An 18,504-nucleotide genomic window follows, 5' to 3' on the forward strand; every position below is an offset into this window, starting at 1 on the left:
TGACGGCCAGATCTGGGAGCAAGGTCGAGTCCTTCAGAACAGAAACAATAGTGATTGGTCCAGGCCATCAATCTCCAAAGCTAACAAGGAAATAGAAAGCGACCTCACATACTACTGGCGCCCATGAACCACAACAAGAAGCGAGACAAGCACACGGCCGTATGGTGTATGAGAAGTTAGGCAGCGTCCTGACTTCTTGGGAGAGTGTATGCCTGCTCGCTCGACGATTACTCCTTAAGACCACGTACCAGCTGCCTTCGCGTTCGTCTGCTAGGATTATCGACATTCCATTTGAAAGGATTGTTGATACTCAGCAGCCCTGTCTAGACAGTTTCAACCCCCACCAGACAACCCCTACGCGACATCTTCCGTCCCTGGAACCGGAGTGTCACTGGCGTCTCCTTGCGGTGAGGGCCTGCAACGTGGGAATCCCACCCTCATGATGCCGAAGCTCATCGTCGTCCTCGTCCTCCACTGGCCCCAAGTCCACGCCACACATCCAAGCCCAGTACTTCGAGAGCGCGTACCACATGTAGCTGTCTGCATTGTTGAGTGTCGGGTAGGGTCCAAAATCGGCGGGGTCGCTCAGCGCTCGTCCCTTCAGTCGCTTCGCATTGTATGCGCCGTATCCGGTGACATGGTTGGGACCGTTGAAGTCGGGGATCTGTCGGAAATCAGAACCCGGCGGCACGGCGATGAAATCTTGCCATTGCGGGAGGTCCTGCAGCAGCCACGACCAGTGTATCTACCTTGATATCAGCATCACGAGACGAGAGACGTCAGATTGAGGGGATAAATACCAGCTCATGCAAGATGAACGCTCCCGGGAAGATCATGAACTCGCTGTCTAATCCACAATGTCAGCACGCGGGGAAGACAAGAGATCTGGAGTCACGAGAAAGGTGAGAAGAATTGAAGAGAAGAGGAGGGAATGGAAGAGAAGCAAGGGACGGGGGGACCTGGATTTGAAGTCCATTCAGCACAGCCAATCCCAACTCCACCGACTGCCCGTGACATGCATACAGGCAGAAGCATACATGCATGCATGTCCCAAGGAGGATGAACATCCACGTAATCAACATCCGCAGTATGGTATGCAGCGCTGATGGTATGCAGATGCAGCGCTGATGGCGTGTAGCGCTGATGGCGTGTAGCGCTGACGGGTAACTACGTACCGCGATCAAGTAACTCCTCACAACCATACCTTGCGCTCGGCGTACTGTCCAGCTCCCTCGCCCACTCGGGAGGATCCAAGATCTCCTCGGCGAGAGGATAATCCAGCACGGAGCAGCACAGACCACGACGGTCGCGCCGTCCTTTTCTTCATCGAACACCAACGCCCCCGAGACGCCCGGCCTGGTACAATCATCCTTCCACATGTCCGGCGTTTGTGGCGGCGTCTGCAGCGCGAGCGTCATGCGCGCGAACCGCGGCGACAAGTCGAGGATGTCTTGGTTGGAGAGCAGCAGACTCTGGATCTCTTCCCCGTTGTCGTACTGCGCGTCCAAGGGAATGTTCGCGATGCGCGGGGAGATGCGTCTTACAAAGGATGCTGGTGATGAAGCATTCGCATCCGCATCTGCTCCCGCAGCCCCATCCTCGAAATTACCGCTGATAGACCGGACCGCAGGGTCCTTGCAACGTCAGGGCCGCTGCCCTGGAGAGGACGATGGCTTCTTTCCACGAGGCGTGGAATCGCTGGACGTATGGCGTGGGGGATGTCGGGGATATCCAAAAGATCGGCAATACGGCCTGTGTCGGAGAGGGACAGCCCAGGAGGAGGAGGAGAACAAAATGCAGAGGGTAGACCATCGCGGTCGCTGCCACCCCTGAGTTCGAACGAAAGACTTCTTGACCATGAGTCTGAAACGGCATGATGCCTTGCTACTGTCTCAGCTGGAAGGGTGCGAAATCTGGGTACTCCGGCAACAAGCACAAGCTCAAGCACAGGCACAGACAAGGAACAGTCCAGGAGAAAGACGGTTTCGAATGCAGACATCAGCATCAACTTCGGACGATATGCGCGAAAAGAGCAGTGAATGATGCCATGATAGTGATAGGTTAGCTGGCTAAATTCTATTCATGTCAGTCACTTGCGCTTATCACCTTTCTTCACTTCTCTTCACCTCTGGGACTGATAGCCAAGCACTAGGCAGTGTGTGGCCGACAGAGCACGACACAAGAAGACACAGCATGAGGCCTACTTTGACATCGAGTCTTAGAGCAGTGATCAGAGATATTGATGTTATGTCGTTTGATGCCCATGATCCAGCAGCCGCGGCAGCAAACACCATTACCGCCTCCACCAGCGGTATGGAAGCACCATCCATGGACGAAGGGAAATTCACATGCAAATACACATGGACGCACCGCGGCAGAAACCTTTGTCTGTTGCAATCCGAGCACATACGTGTAGGCTGAGAGGTCATCGGGGGACATCTGGCCTGGTGGTGGTTCGTTCAAGAGCTACTCTGTCTCCATGAATCAGCTTGTTCAGGGTCTACACTATCTCCATGGGTTACAAACAGGTCCGAGACTAATTCCGAGCCTCCTTGATCGACGCCGAAATGCGGCGCAATCTTACATTTCCTGTTCTTTGTCTTGATGGCGAGGATGCCGCGTCCACCTGACTCAAATGAAGCCTTGTTGCTTTTCTCCAGACCGCGCAAACTGTTTGGAACTACTTTTTGTGCCACGACCACCTTCGTTGTCGGCTTCGTAGTCAACGCTGCCTGGAGTCGGCTGGTCGAAGCCAAGTTCAGCAGTTACGCCGATGTTCTCGCCATTGTACCCAACAGCTTGGACTGTACGACGCTGACTATCAGCGCGGCTCTGCGCCCCCCTGAACGGCTTCTGACACCTCCATGACCAGAAGGTACTTAGGGCACTATCGACCGTCAGCGTTGGACCACTGGATCGGGAAGTTGAGGCGTTTCGTCAAGACTTACTACCACAGGTAACTATCAGCATTGTTAACTGTAGGGTGAGGTCCATTCTCGTTCGGATGGCTGACGGCTCGCTCCTTGAGAAGGCGAGCGTTGTTTGGCCCATATCCGTACGAGGGAGTTGCGCCTGGAGAATCGAAATCGCTGATCCTGCTTGCGGGCGGCACGAACTGGCCCCATTCCGGCACGGCGTCTTTGTACAGCTCTCCCCAGTGAATGAGCTCGTGGAGCAGCCACCCTCCGGCCTACTTCGTCGTTAGCACAGAGAGAAGAGACGGCTCCGAAGGACGGAGAGGTGCCGCTTACAGGCAACATATAATCCGTGTCTCGGTCGAGCATACCATCGCAAGTGTACCCCTCACGCAGCCTCCCCTGCTCGTCATATGCCCACGGCCGAGGATTCAAGATCTCATCCAGTGTAGGGTAGAACAGCGTGCCACGGCACAGGACTATGGTGGCTTCGCCTGTCGCTTTGAAGTCCGCGTACGCTCCAAAGCCATGATCGTACGCGCAGTAACCACTCTTGGGTAGCCAGGGAGGCTCTCCGAACGCGATCGTCAACTTGGAGAACATTGGCGAAAGTCCAACCAGGGTGCTGCTTAGCAGGAGCTGCAGAGCAGTGGCTTGTGTCAGCGTTGCATCGAAGGGGATGTTGGCAAGTGTATAGAAGATGTGCTTGACGAATAAAGCCCCTTCCGCCTCAAAATATCGCTCAAACGTCGGATCGAGCCTGCAGTCGGCTTGGAAGGACATGGCGGCGAACCTAGCGAGCTGGATACACTCAGTCCAAATCTCAGAAAGACGAGGTCTGAACTCTAAGGGCAAGGCCGGATCTATCCAGAAGGTAGGAACTGCTGCCAGCAAGGGCGAGCTGAACCAGAGAGAGGTAAGGGTGAGAAGGAGAGGTCCGAGAGTTTGCAGTTTCATCTTGAGCAGATCGTGGTGTGGAAGCCTCGGTGTGCAATCTCAAGGCCAGACCAGCAGGAAGGAAGCACAATGTTCAGCCCGGGCGTGGACCGCGGCTCGAGGAACGAGGAGTGTCGGTGTCGCTGTTGTTTTGTTCATCTACATGTTCCGTGGTGTCGCATTGCGTGGTCGATGTGTCGTGATGAAGGCGAGCTGTCGAATGGTACAATACACGGGCATGGGGCATTGGTGGTGGACCGATCTAGGGCGCTGGAAAACATGGCAGTCGCAGTGACGCGCAGTTCTTCACATCCTAGAGCGCAGGTACGAGCGATAGCCTCGTTGAGAGCTTTCATAGGCAGTCACATGCTAAATACCAGCCTCGTGATGCAAAGTGAAGGGCCCTAAGGACGAGGTTTCAATGCCCTTCGGTGTCGCCTGATTTCGGAACAAACACAGGCCAACAGAGACGTACGCCAGACATCTTCCTACTCAGCTTTGCCATTACTTGTTCTTAGTATTATTCCCTCCATGGCCTTTGTTAAAGATTGAGTAGCTTGTAATCTTGGTTTGGATTTGGCAAGGCTGGAGGACGAGGCTGAGAAATCAGGAGCGAGCCTCAAGACGAAGTATTATGGCGGAGCTTACGACAGGAGCGGGTGACACAGTATGTTTCGTACCCCAATCCTGCTTACGCTACTTGAAGCGACTCGGTACAATTCATATCCATGTAGTCCGTTCTATAGTTCTAATATAGACCAGGAGAACTTACTCGTACTTGCTTGGCTGTTCGGAAACAGAGAACAGCATCCCTGGTTCAATACTCTCCAACAAAGGACATTCTCAATATTGCTGTTCCTCCCGTCTTTGTCCAATCTCTATCTCTACGCCTGAGACGAGCCAGGTTTATTTATATTCTCCTATCTTTACCTCCAGCATCATAGCTTCGCGTCCCGCCCTCTCCTCGACGACCCTGCCTCCCGCTCAATGTCTCTGAACCGCTCATACTCCTGGAGACTCGCGGGATTCCGTACCGTCGAACTTACCTTCACATTCGCCCCACTAATCACTTTCTTCACCGCAATCTCGACCTTCTTCCCATTGACCGTATAAGGAATATCCTTGACTTGGAACACAAACTTCGGTACATGCCTAGGGCTCAGTCCCTCGCGGATCGCCGACTTGATCCTGTCCACCAATGCAGGCGTGAAGTCATTCTCGTGCCCAGGCGCCATGATGACGAACAGAAACACGGTTTCATCCTTGTCATGCGACCGTCTACGGCCCACGCACAGCGTGTCGGAGATCAACGTGTTAAATTGCGGCCCCTCGACGATATTGTAGATCTCGGAACTTCCGAAACGGATGCCGCTCGGGTTGAGGACGCCGTCGCTGCGACCTAGGATCTGTAGTCCCCCTGTCTTGGGGTTGCGGGTGATGAAGTCGTGTTGGGCCCAGACGTCCAGATATTCGAGCGCGTCCGCCTTGTCGTTCGCCTTGCCTGGAAGCCACGACCACTTCTTGGACACGGTCTTGCTCTCGGCGTTGCCGTCGCGCGAGATTGGGAATTTCTCAAAGTACGCTTCCATGTATTTCTTGTTGCCTGTGTCGCCCCAAAATCGACAAGGCATGCTGGGGAAAGGCTTCCTGCACACTAGTTCACCTGGCATGCCTGTGTGTGCTATGCTCTCGCCGGTCTCGCTGTCAAGGATGTCGCAGTCGTGGCCAAGTGCCCAGAGCTGCATTTCATTGGCGTAGACGGGGCCAGCCGGGTTGGTTGCGATCCATGACGACGCAATGTCCGTGCCGCCGGCGACGCTCGAGAGGTGAATCTTGCGGGTGGGCGAGATGCCACGGACGGGGTGGTAGAACCAGGTGAATTGTTCCGTCGTGAGGGTCGCGCCGGTGCATGTGACGAGTGTCAACGACGAGAGGTCAAGCTTTTGGTAGGTTGGCGACGACGGGTCCAATATCCCGGACTGCTCAAGCTCCAGGAGGTAGCGCGGCGATGTGCCCCAGTAGGTTGCCCTGAATCTCTCGATGATGCGGAGCATGGTGCTAGGGTCGGGGTATAGTGCGCCGCCGTCATAGCAGATGACTTTGGCGCCGACGCTAAGGTGTCCGTTCATCACGTTCCACAGGATCCAGGATGTCGAAGAGTACTGGAAGACTGTGGATTGAGGGGTAAGTCCATTGTGCAGCAGCGATATCTTCTTGTAGTTCAGGATACTGATGTGCGGAGAGACGATGCATTTGGGCTCGCCCGTCGTGCCAGAGCTGTACACTATCACCAGGGGTTGGTCTGTCGGCATCCGCGTGTACGTGAGTTTGTCGGCAGGGCGGGAGGCTTCAAGGAATGTGGCCAGGGAAATAGCGTCATTGACGGGGCGAACGTATTGGAGGTTGGTTTTCAGATGGGGCTTGTGGCATGTCGGCACAAAGACGACCTTCGGCTTGGGCTTGTCTCTGGGCAGAGACCTGAGTATTTGGAGCACCTTGCCCATCATTGATGGTCTGGTCCCGCGCAACGCCAGGTCCGTGTCCGTGAACAGCCACTTCGGCTCAACCTGAGAGAATCGACTGACGCAACCGGGAACGCCTAGGTCGGGGGACACGGAAGTGAAGACCGCCCCGATCGAGGCTGATGCCAGGAACAGCACGATGATCCATATTGAATTCGCCATCAATGCAGCAATCACATCGCCTTGCTGAATACCCTGTCGAACCATTGCCGAGCGAGTGAGTCGTACGAGCTCGGTCAGTTCGGCCCAGGTAATGTTCTCGGGGTTGGAAAGTCCGTTCTCTCGCAGACCGACTAAAGCAATTGCATGGGGATCCCGTTGCGTGTTTGGTACAAGGACATTTTCTGCGTAGTTCAGCCGTAAGCCGGGGAAGAAGGTCGGGACATCCCTCAGCCTGAGATTGGGGTTATACGCCAGCTTCGTATGTTTCGGTAACGGGGGGATGATACCGCAGTAGTCGTACAGGTCGATCCAGAATTCATGTGGGTTTCGCACCGTCCAGGTATGGAGATCATGGGAGTCTTTGAGCGACTGGGAGAATTTGTGGTTGATCCGGTGACGGTACTGGGATATCAATGTTGACTCTGGGTCGGATGGTGTCCATAATAGCTCTGGTTGCGACATGCTGGCGGACTTGCTGAGAGACGCCGGCGAGGGAGTGGTTGACGTTGTCGACATCGTCGTCACTGACGCGAATTGCGGCAAGTTTTGGAACTCTTTTCGATATTCTCTGGAGCAATACTCGAGTGGAAGTCCGACCGGATTGAATGGCATTGTATGCAGAGAGGAATTCTCCTCGCAAGGCCTTCTCGCTGTCTAACGTCCAAGTCTATCTATCGTCTAATGCCGAGGAAATGAGATCCATTGGAGTTGAAGGGTTCAGAGAGACGGCAACGGATCAGAATAGAGCCGATATGCGGAGCGATGCTCGGATAACGACCCATGTTGGAGACTCTGCCTCGGCAAAGGGGCCATTGTCAGTTACTCTGATAGGACGCCAGCAGCGGCTCCGATTGCTTGACACGCTTGATTGCGTCGATTGGCGTGAATTCAGAGCGATGTGCCAAGATGTGGGAGCCCCGTTGAGTAGCAGGTCGCGCCGCTCTATGCTCGCCCGAAGAGGGAAATGGCGCGAGACGGCCAAGGCCATCCTGATTAGTCATACTCACGCTCACCAGAGGTGCCAGTGGCGAGGTTCCCGGGGCAGCTATGGGTAAGTAACCCGCACGAGTCACAATATCTGTTCGAGGAGGAGATCTCCCCCTGGCGTAGCTGGCAAGAAGCATTGATGGCATTCTACATGGTTCGTGCCTGGCTGGTTATAATGGATAGTGTCGCCCATAACCACGGTGAAGCGGTGAATGACCTGAGCAGCTATCGAAAATCCCATCGCATCAACTAACGTGCATCCCATTATTTCTTCCATCTCCATCTCCTCAGCTCGAGTTCAGGCAGCCTCAAAGCCAGACTGCTCATCACCACACTGACACTACTCGCCGCCATAGCCACACTTGCCCAAACAGGACTTAGCCTCCATCCAGCCTTGCTGTCACTCGCTCCAATAGGGAAAAATACGCCAGCCGCAACAGGTACCAGACATAGGTTGTAAACTGCCGCCCAAGCAAAGTTCAGCTTGACGCGGAGGAAGACGCGGTTGGCCAGACGGACGAGCGACAGAATAGTGTTGAGGTCTGAGTTGAGCAGGATGAATGAGGCTGTGGTGATTGCCACGTCCGAGCCCGATGACAGGGCAATGGAGACATCTGCGGCCGAGAGCGCGGGGGTGTCATTCGTACCGTCCCCTACGAAAGCGATGATTTTGCGACCATCCGGAGCCGCGCCGCCGGTGGATGAAACCCCTTCCAATTCGCGTATGTAAGCTGCTTTATCTTGCGGGAGAACGCCGGCGCGGACGTTACTGGCGGGAATGCCCAGTTGTGAAGCAATTGCAAGAGCCGTGGTTTGATTGTCGCCAGTACACATGTGAACATCGAGGCCAGCATCGCGTAGTAAGTGAAGGACGCTGGGCGCTTCAGGACGGATTGGATCAGCGATAGCAAAGAGAGCCACGGTCCGGTAAATCGACGGTGCCTTGCCTTTCGCAAGATCTTCTGATGACTGTCGCACGGCGAATATCGCAGTTGAATGCCCCAGAGACTGATGTTTTCGCAGGATAGGGTTAAGATAGAAGTCGTCCTGTACTGTGACCTTCGTGGCCTCATTCACTGGGGCTGGCTTGGCTTCTCCACCATTTGAAGAGTCGATGAACTGGAGCAGCCTTTCGTTGCCAAGTGCAACTTCGTATTTTGTGCTGGCATAATCATGGCGAACGACGAATCTCCCAGTCAATCCTTGACCAGGGATCTCTTTTATTTCTTCTGACTCCACCGTCACATTTGGGGATTTCTCGGCGCAATAGGACGCAATCGCTTTTGCGATAGGGTGAGTGCTCGACTCTTCCAAATTGCGAGCCATGGCGAGGATGACGTTTTCGTCAATGGTCGAGGTATAGCTCTGGCCGTTTTGGATCAGTTCGAAGTCAGTGACCCGCATCTGACCTTCAGTGAGCGTGCCGGTCTTGTCAAAAACAATAGCATTCAACTTGGATGCCTCCTGGAATGCTTCTCCGCCACCTTGAACCAGAATGCCATATTTTGCAGCTAGGCCTCCGCCAACAAACAGTGCAGTCGGGGCGGCAAGACCAATCCCGCAAGGACAAGCCACAACGAAGACAGCAATTGCAAACTCGAGAGACCAGAAAGGCCAGCCACCACGATTCACATCAAGCCATGCTCGTGGTAAGGCACCTGACAGGCCCAAGGCCAGCCAAATAACCCAGGTAACAATGGCAATGAGCGTTATCACTGGCACGAAGTAGCCTGTGAGTATATCTGCAATGCGTTCGATGGGAGCTCTCTTCGCTTGACCTTCACGGACAACATTAACAATCCGATCTAGCATCGAAGTGCCCCCGAGTTCATTCACCCTGATTCGAACAGGTTCGGAGACATTGACGGATCCTGTGTACACTTGGTCGCCAAAGGTCTTCCTCACAGGCTTAGATTCGCCAGTAAGGGAGCTTTCGTCGAAGAGGAATATGCCCTGCTGCTCGATGGTGCCATCAGTCGGTGGTGAAACCCCGTGGGCGATCTGAACCAGGTCGCCCGCTTCCAATTGATCCACCGGGATCGTCCGGATAGTTTTGTCTTCCACAAGAACCGCTTCCGAAGGCCGCAGTTTACTGAGCATTGCTACTGCATCGCCAGTTTTGGTCTTGCTGTACGCTTCGAGAAATCGACCGATGAGAATGAAGAAGGTAAGGAATGTTACCGTGTCGAAGTAAGTGTCGGAAGAGCGACTTTGACGCATATTATGTGAGCTATCTGTCGCATCCATGATCAAGACGGCCAAGGACGAGAAGTATGCGACAGCAGCACCGGCACTAATCAACAAGTTCATACTGCCAAACCGGTAAAATCGACGTATGATCGGAATCTTGCTGTTCCGTCTCCACATGGCCTTGATCTCTTTGAACGCCCTGGCGTGAAACAAATCCGTGCCGAAGAACATGACGGGCGTTGTCATGAAAAATAACGCCCACTCCATTCGCATGGCTTGACCAGCAAGGATAGGCTGTTCCCACCATTGCCTGGTCGGATTTGACTTGGGCACAAGACTCATGTAGATGACCCCGATGATGAGGGTAGGGACAGCGATTATCCCGGTGAAAAGCAGTCGCCAAAGAATGTGTCTCATCTCTTTCCGTTGCAGCCGGCGAGACCGCTCTTCTAGCGTTGGTGGATGATACACGGTTGCGGACAAGGCTTCATGTGATGCGTCGATGGCAGCGACGAAGCTCCGCACATTGATTTGACTGGAAGGGCGATAGGTGATGGTGATGATTGGGTCATCCAGCGAGGGAAGCTGAATTATGGTATAGACTCTGTCGGGGCTCGTGGGTAGTGAAGACTTGATGGCGCGTCTGATATTGTCAGGACAGTGGTCGCAGTACATGCCGTCAACCTTCAGTTGGACCGTTCTTTCCTGCTCCGGGCTTGCGACCTGCGTGGCAGTACCTTCGAGCTTAACAACTGTCGCATCATAGCCGAGGTCGTCAATTTTCTGGAGTAAGATATCCAGATTTTTCTTGCCAGAGAAGGATATGACGCCTCGATTGCCAACTAAATCGATGTTGATGCCCTTGACAAACTGAAGCTCCCGCAAACCTCGCGTGATAGTACCGACACAACTTCCACAAGTCATGCCTTCGATACTGAGAGTGACTTTGTAATTGTCATCCTCAGCTTCCGGTTTGGGCTTCGCTTCTCCCAGAGGCTCGATCCCGTCAATTGCTGCCTCATAGCCTACGTCTTCGATCTCTGCAACGACTTTGTCTGAATTACTCTTCGGACCAGAATAGACTACTCGTGCAGTATTCGTCATAAGACTGACTTGGGCAGTTTCCACAAAGCTGAGATTGTGCAAAGCTTTAGTGATCGTGCTTGTGCACGATGCGCAGGTCATGCCACCAATGGAGACGGTGGCTGCATACCGTGGGCTGACGCTTTCGTCGGTTGAACCATTGATGTCAATTATTGCAGGTTTCTCGTCAACCAATGTATCGTTCGAGGCAGCAGTGGCCTCGTTGCTCGGGGGTTTCCTGCTCGGGCTTGATCGACGCTTCCGAGCCAGAGAAGACCAGCCTACTTTCGCTCCTGATTTTCGACCCTTCTCACGCTGGCATGCGTTACAGTTCTCGATGTGTTTGCGCTGGGCACGGGTCGTAAGCCATGTGGATCGAGAAGCTCGGGAGGATAAGGGTCTTCTTGGAACGTCGAACTCGTGGCTCTGGACACCATTTGGGTCGACGGTTGTGACATGCTCGACCTCGAAAGCCGCCTTGATTAGCTCGCTGATAATGATATCTCGGGTTGAGTCATGCGCGTGTCTGACGCGAATAAGGTGATCGACCAACGAAACATGGACGGATTGGATGCCGCTGACACCACGCAGTATATCCTGGACATAGGAGACGCATGACGGGCAGTGGATGTTTGACACTAATAGTGTGGTTGTGTAGGCCATGACGGAAGTGGTATGGGAGCTTGATCACTAGGGCAGGAGTGTATGAGCCCGTGTGTGACACGGTGGTGACAGAAGGGTGAGAATGTGATAGGAAAAGCAAGTTGAGTCACGAAGGTGTAGCACAATAGCAAACCTGCTGTACACCCCCCAGCTTTTGTCCTCAAAACATGCTGAGGATTTTGTGCGTAAAGCGATCGAGCACAATGGCCTCGAAGTGGTTGCAGACGTTGATCGAAGACGCGCCATTTGTGCGTAATCACGACGGAAGAAGTTCGCTTAATGGCAACTTCTGGTGACTTGCCAATCAGGATTAGGTAAGTGGATGTCACGTGCTGAGCTTCTCGCCTCACGTGTTTCATCTCCGACTTGTAAGATTCTCGGAGGTCGAGCCGACGACACGCAAATCAAGCAGCTTTCCATTTCACGCGGGCCTCGCACAATCGGGTCCAAAACGAGCTTCGATTCAGTCACTTGCTTGTGCCGGGAGAAATTATGTTGTTACTTTAATACGTTCGACGACTGTACGCTTTTGTCATCCCAATCAGAACACGAAACCACACGCTGAAGATCCCGAACAAGCTGGAATGGCGGCCCCACCAACTGATCCGAACGGCTCGAGCGAGACCAATGGCTATTGGGGCCATGTCGATGAGCTCCGTCAGCACACTCACGATACTTTCATTATGCATCCTGCTGTACCTCCTCTAAGCTTCCAGGCTACGTGCCACCGCACCAATGATCGCGCAGATTTAACCACCTCCAATCAAGCCAACAATCTTTCTCCCCAGGCACCATTCATGCCGTCCGCCGACCCTGGTCCAGGGCCTCGTCGTGAATTGTTTCCGGATATCTTGCCTCAAGGTCACACGCCGCCTCCGTCTATCAAAGATAGTATCCCTAACTTGAGAGGTGGGATGCCCGATTTCCCCAAAGGTGCCAAACCCGGGCCTGAAGATGCACAAACCGATAACGACCACGATTTCGAATATTCGACACCTTCGTCTAACGTGGATCAAGCCCCACGTTCTGTGAGCACTGCGGAGCACGCCGACTCTGCTACGATTATGGTCACGGGTCAGGTTCACACACCTGGCGCAACGGGGAGTGCGACAATCGCAGCCACGAAAAGGAATGGGTCTCGCAGAAACAAACAATATACTCTTCCTGATGGTTCAGTCGTGTCAGGGAAAGGGCTCGGTCGGGGGAGGCCTGGGATCAAGCGTGGACCAAGAAAGTCGCAGGTTGGGGATCAGCCATCGCCACAGGTAATGTCCGTCGACGGCGCTGATGCGTCCTCCCCCGGTCGAGGACCTGAGAGCAAGGAGCGTAAAAGTCCTGGTTCTGATTTCTCTCTCCGGTGGGCCTCGTCACCAGAACCGGCTGCATTGGATTCCGAAGAGAGCTCGGAGGAATATAATCCTACCCTACATACACGATCTGGAAGGCAGACACAGAAACCAACTCCCCTCACCAAGACTATTGCTGCGAGCGCGAGCGCAAGCGCAAGCCCGTCTGGCAAAGCTTCGCGCAATACGCCAAACGTGAATGGCAGCTCAACCTCGACTCCCTCCATCAAGACTCACCCGAAAATCAAACGAAGGATCTACCGTGGTCGCGAGCAGTTTGCACTGTGCGAACATTGCCTGCGCGGACATGGCCCACCAGGGAATGTTATTGTGTTCTGCGATGCATGCAACAAATGCTGGCACCAGCGTTGTCACGAACCTCAAATCTCGAAACAGACGGTTGCAGACACGAAAGCAGAATGGTACTGTTCCGAATGCGATCGGATCCTGCATGGCAAAAAGAAGGAGAAGAAGTCAACTGCAAAGATTAGCGCTCAGCCTGTGGTCGTTGCACCACCAGCCGTTCAGCAAGCGCCCACATATGCCGGACCGCTTGTAGGAGGACGCTTTCTAGCCCCCGAGCAGAAGCTTGCATATCTCAAAACGCTGTCCAAAGAGGACCTGGTTCTACGTCTGCTGCACGCTTCCGACCTCGCACCTGATCTGCCCATCTTTCAAACACTCGTGCCACCCGCGCCTCCTCCGGTGGTCATGCCTCAGGCTCAATTTACTTCCACGTATGTCACGCCGGTGTCCAAAGTGCCATCGTTTAGGAACAAGGATGGTGGGGAGGGTGACGAGGTGGATGAAGGTTACGACGGATACTATGATGAGCATGCAGCGCTGTATCCGAAGCCCGGGCATGGATTGCAGCTTCCGCCGGAAAGCGAGGATTTACATATGCTGCTGGAGGGCAAGGAGAGTAAAACATTCAGCCATTGGCAGAGGTCGACACCGGGCCCATTATTCAGTGGTTCGGGCAATATTTTTTCGGCAGCGCATTGAGCTCATTACGTGGGAGCTTGCCAACCTACAGACTTGTGTTTTCTAAATACTCAAGCTACTCGCCCACCTCATCGAGTTGAACACGGTCCTCCGAGGTAGTTCAGCGATGATCCTCGGATTCATGGTCGTAGATCCAGCAACGTAAAAGAGAATACAGGACCGCCGTGGCCCGATCAGGATAAAGTTGGCGGCCAACTCAGTACCGACCCCTACCTGGAACATGCCCTTGTGGTCTAAACCTATTTTTAGGTGGCACCAGAAAGAAGACGGATATCTTTTCCGCCCTTCGCTACAGTTTCCTCAAGCGTGGAGATTGTCCAGACGTCGAGCTTGCTATCATCACGTCGAATGTCGTCAGGTTTCTCCTTCTAAACCAGCAGAAGTGTCTCTCTGCTCTTGGAGCGACAGATCCACGCCTAGTTCGGGCTGTGGGTGGCCCTGCCATGGAAGCCGTACGCCTTACTCTTCTCGTTCGAGAGGGTGGTGAGATGCGACGCTTTCACCTAATCTTAAGCCAGATGAACATTACGACACATGACAACAGGCGTGCGGGACACTATGTCTTAGCTCTAAGGAAATGAACACTGATGTGGGTGGTTCTGGTATTGATGGTTGCTCTTTGCTGAATGGCTACACAAACGACCATTTTGTCTGCGATGGCTAGGTGACAAGTGACATTCGATGCCATACTATTTCAAATGCTTACAGTCTGCGATGGAACGAACGACGTGGCATGTCGACTGTTCGTGCACCATGACCTATGTATCATCTGGAGAATATGATGCAGCAAAGGGCCAGCGCTGCGCTTTCCCAGTGAGGACATAAAAAGTCAGCGCCTCATCCGGACCTTCATCTTCACTGATCTAGACCCTCACCTTCACTTGACCCGGAGCCTCATCTTTAGTGACCCGGATCTTTATCATGGCTTGTCGCAACCCACCTGGAGAGTTGTCACTGCCTCATCGAGCTCTAACTCTTCACTTTCTAGTCACGTTCAAGAGATAGTAATTTACTCCGCCAAGACTCTGATTAGTCGCGCACAATCGCGCGGCGATATCAAGGTGAGACACAGGTTGTCCGGCATCGCTTACCTTTACACTACAGAGATCCGGCCGATCTTGAAACCATCAATGGTATGGCCATGATCAGAGCTTACATCCCTCCGGGCCCTGACGGCCTGTTGCCGGAGCGCGTTTCCGCGAGCATTCTCTCTCCTGACCCACGTCCTCCACTCAGCTTCACCGACGACGGCCCTGGTAGGCTTTCGCAGCTTGGACCACGACACAACAACGACCACGATGACTTCAGGAAAATCAAGATTCTGCCAACCCCTGATGAAATCCTCGCGGTCGATCGGCCTGTCTATATGCCTAAGAAAGACCTGATCCAAAAGCACTTTCTCGACAACGGACCCGGCAGACACCTAGACACCCTCTTCAGACAATTGAGGTGCGACAGCACAGAAATGATCCGAGATATCTGCTACTCCGCGGCACAAATCGCCTTCCTGAAGACCGGCATAGATTCGGAGGCCCATGTGCGACAGGAGACAAACGCAGGCCATCGGTATTTCTTGTATCGCAACATCAAGGTGCAAGAACTACTCTCTCATGAGCACAAATCTATGGTGGTCCGCGTCAGCTATGATTGTCCCCCTTTCATGCGAGGTCGGAAGCTGTACGACGCTGGTCACTTTCAGAGAGGCATGCTCGTTGCCCTGCTTCAGTTGAACAATACCACAATGGAGTTCTCAGTCTACTATATGGAAGTCAGCCTAGCTCAGACCACCTTCTCCATGGATGCCTTCGACGGTCGCGGCACCCAAGCTGCCGTCCAACTCTCCTTTCTCCCACCGAGTAGCCATGACGACATCCTGCAACTCTGCCGTCACGCACTTAGACTGAAGACGGACAATGAGCTCTACCTCGTCGAATTCCCGAAAGTTCTCTTTGCAGGCTTTTACAACTGCCTCAAGTGTTTGCAGGACATGAAAGATTCAGACTTCGCCTTTTCGCAGTATGTCGCCCCGCGAGTCCATGTTGAAGACGCGCTGCTCGCGCGGGAGCTGAATTCCGCTGTCGGATTACCACCATATTTCCCGTGCCTTCCACCGTCCTATGCACGCGCTCCAGATTTCAAGTACAATCTCGCGAAGATTGTAGGACCTCATTCCCCGATCACTTCTGTGTCTCTAGAAGACCTGTGCCAGCCATCCACGCTCGATATCCTCAAACGCGAAACGACCTTGGATGAAGGTCAAGCTGTGGCATTCAGAGACAGTCTTATACGTGATTTTGCTTGCACGCAGGGTCCGCCGGGTTGTGGGAAATCCTATCTGGGTCTGAAAGTGGCGCAGGCAGTCCTTGAGTCCCGAACGGCGCAGAAGCCTGTCTTGCTGGTCTGTCTTACAAACCATGCTTTAGACAACTTCCTTGCTGACCTCCGAGACGCTGGGGTATTTGGTCTCCTTCGGGTTGGATCAGGCAGCAAGGAGGAATGGACTGACAGCATAAACATCCGCGGCCTCAGACGGAAGACTCGATTCAAGAGAGAGGAATCCAATGTGTTGCATACTCATGCGCTGCAAAAGAAAGAGTCTCTTGCTGGCTTGGATGAATTGTGCAAAGGTACTACATCTCCTTCCTTAGCCGAACAAACACGACTAACGTCTATAGCTGTTTCTTGTCAAACTCATACTGGCGTGACCCCTTGGCATTATGTTCGAGACGTACTGTGTAGCGACCACCAGGATATTCACGCACAATTCACAACAACCGCCAAGGTTTCTCTGGCTCAATCTTTTACGTTCGAATACTGGTCCGCTGGAGGAGATCTGGAAACGATCCGGGATCTTCACCTTGAGTTGGCAACTAGGCTCGCTCAAGTGTCCGCAAGTCATGATAAACGCCCCGAAGAGGACGTCGACAAGCTGCTGTTTGACCTGTCATGGGATGCCGAGCTACGGAGCTTTAGTGCTGGTCTCTCTAGCATTTGGAACATGCCATTGGCAGAACGCCAGTCACTGATTAAGAGCTGGGAGAAGCAAGTTAATAAAGAGGCTCTCGCGCAGAAGATGATGTCGCTCTATCTCGAGTCTCAACATCACGAACGGGAAATCGAGAGGGTTCAAAACGAGCGCGATGGCCGCATCATGGCAGCACACAACATCATTGCAATGACAACGACCGTGAGTTTTCTTTTGCTTAATCCCGGGTTCTTTCCACGGGGACGTTTCCCAAGCAGGAGCAGTGTCAAGGCGTCCGTACTCGTCCGCCCCTTTGTCGTCTAATTTGTAGCTCCGAGCAGAATCTGACTGGTTTATAGGCGTGTGCTGCCCGTTGGGAGGTGCTTCGATCGCTCGATCTCCAGATACTCATTTGCGAAGAAGCTGCAGAAGTCATGGAGGCCCACACCTTGTGCTCCCTGTTGCCTTCCCTCGAACACGCAATCTTCATTGGCGATCCACAGCAGCTGCGACCCGAGGCAAACGAGCAAATGTTAAGCCTGGAGTCTAGGGTCGGGCGACAATATCGGCTGGATGAATCTTTACTAGAGCGGCTGATGATGCCTCAGGATGTGTGCGCATACAGTCTACCAGCAAGCCATTTGAGCGTCCAACGCCGTATGCACCCTCAGATCGCCGACATCACTCGTTTGACGTATCCTTATCTGGAAGATCATGAATCCACACACGTGCGGTCTCCAGTCCAAGGTCTAGCACAGCGCATGTTCTGGTGGGACCACCGGATTCCTGAGCTCGAGTCGGACGATCTGAAATCGCATGCCAATCTCCATGAAGTGGAAATGGTAGCCTCACTGGTTGAGTATCTCCTACGGCGTGGTGCTTATGAGCAAGCTGAAATCGCTGTCCTCACCCCATATGCTGGCCAGCTCCTGAGATTATACAAGCGACTGGGAGCAACCTGCGACATCTGGCTTTCCGAGAAAGATCGAGCAGCGTTGCTCGAAGAGGAGGTCCTCGCGCTAGGAGAGGAAGGCCGCACCACTAAAGACGAAGTTGTCATGTCCAACATGCTCAGAATTGCCACGGTTGACAATTTTCAAGGCCAAGAAGCCAAAGTGATCATCCTGAGCACCGTCCGCAGTGGAGGCAAGGCAGGATTCTTGAAGACCCTCAACAGAATCAATGTCGCTTGTAGCAGGGCTCGAAACGGTGAGTTCTTCCCCTCCACGCCAGAATCTTCCACGCTTCACGCAGCGCTAGTGTTGTGGTCTTCAACATAGACTAATAACATTTATTGACAGGATTCTATGTAATCGGAAACTCTCAGACATTGTCACAGGTCCCGATGTGGAGACAAATCATCCAAGTCTTCAATGGCAGGATCGGGGCGTCGATCATGACTATTTGCCATGCTCATCCCGAACACAATCAACTTGTCCAGCAGCCAGAGGACTTCACCAGAGTGAAGGAGTGCTCTTCCATCTGTAATCAGGCGCTGGACTGCGGCCATAATTGCCGTCGGCTCTGCCATCCTGCTCAGCTTCATGCACGCTTGGTCTGCGAGGAAGAGTGCATGAAAGTCTTCGACTGCGGCCACCGATGTTCCAAGAGCTGCTACCAGGATTGCGGAGAATGTACAGTCTCTGTCGACAACGTCACACTTGAATGTGGACACCCTGGACAGCGTCTTTGTGCCGGAGGCATTTCTACGTGCACGACCATCACTGCCA

The 18,504-nt window shown here is 53.4% G+C and overlaps 6 protein-coding genes across 6 annotated transcripts; 2 read left to right on the forward strand and 4 right to left on the reverse strand.

The window, feature by feature from the left end:
* Positions 1-388: 388 nt before the first annotated feature.
* On the reverse strand, positions 389-836 carry G647_02787 (uncharacterized protein; the record flags this gene model as incomplete). The annotated part of the gene is made up of 2 exons (XM_008727133.1): positions 389-745; positions 801-836. The coding sequence occupies 2 exons, from the start codon at positions 834-836 to the stop codon at positions 389-391; spliced, it is 393 nt and encodes a 130-aa protein (XP_008725355.1).
* Positions 837-2,947: 2,111 nt separating this feature from the next.
* On the reverse strand, positions 2,948-3,698 carry G647_02788 (uncharacterized protein; the record flags this gene model as incomplete). Its single annotated transcript, XM_008727134.1, has 2 exons — positions 2,948-3,190; positions 3,252-3,698. 2 exons carry the CDS (start codon positions 3,696-3,698, stop codon positions 2,948-2,950), a joined length of 690 nt encoding a protein of 229 aa, XP_008725356.1.
* A 1,091-nt stretch (positions 3,699-4,789) lies between these two features.
* Positions 4,790-7,051, reverse strand: G647_02789 (acetoacetate-CoA ligase; the record flags this gene model as incomplete). The annotated part of the gene is made up of 1 exon (XM_008727135.1): positions 4,790-7,051. The coding sequence occupies one exon, from the start codon at positions 7,049-7,051 to the stop codon at positions 4,790-4,792; it is 2,262 nt and encodes a 753-aa protein (XP_008725357.1).
* Positions 7,052-7,786: 735 nt separating this feature from the next.
* G647_02790 (uncharacterized protein) lies at positions 7,787-11,458 on the reverse strand (the record flags this gene model as incomplete). The annotated part of the gene is made up of 1 exon (XM_008727136.1): positions 7,787-11,458. One exon carries the CDS (start codon positions 11,456-11,458, stop codon positions 7,787-7,789), a length of 3,672 nt encoding a protein of 1,223 aa, XP_008725358.1.
* A 584-nt stretch (positions 11,459-12,042) lies between these two features.
* On the forward strand, positions 12,043-13,809 carry G647_02791 (uncharacterized protein; the record flags this gene model as incomplete). Its single annotated transcript, XM_008727137.1, has 1 exon — positions 12,043-13,809. The coding sequence occupies one exon, from the start codon at positions 12,043-12,045 to the stop codon at positions 13,807-13,809; it is 1,767 nt and encodes a 588-aa protein (XP_008725359.1).
* A 1,135-nt stretch (positions 13,810-14,944) lies between these two features.
* On the forward strand, positions 14,945-18,054 carry G647_02792 (uncharacterized protein; the record flags this gene model as incomplete). Its single annotated transcript, XM_008727138.1, has 2 exons — positions 14,945-16,996; positions 17,134-18,054. The coding sequence occupies 2 exons, from the start codon at positions 14,945-14,947 to the stop codon at positions 18,052-18,054; spliced, it is 2,973 nt and encodes a 990-aa protein (XP_008725360.1).
* Positions 18,055-18,504: the final 450 nt, after the last annotated feature.

This window comes from Cladophialophora carrionii, assembly GCF_000365165.1.
Source record: "Cladophialophora carrionii CBS 160.54 unplaced genomic scaffold supercont1.2, whole genome shotgun sequence".
Classification (NCBI taxonomy): Eukaryota; Fungi; Ascomycota; class Eurotiomycetes; order Chaetothyriales; family Herpotrichiellaceae; genus Cladophialophora; species Cladophialophora carrionii.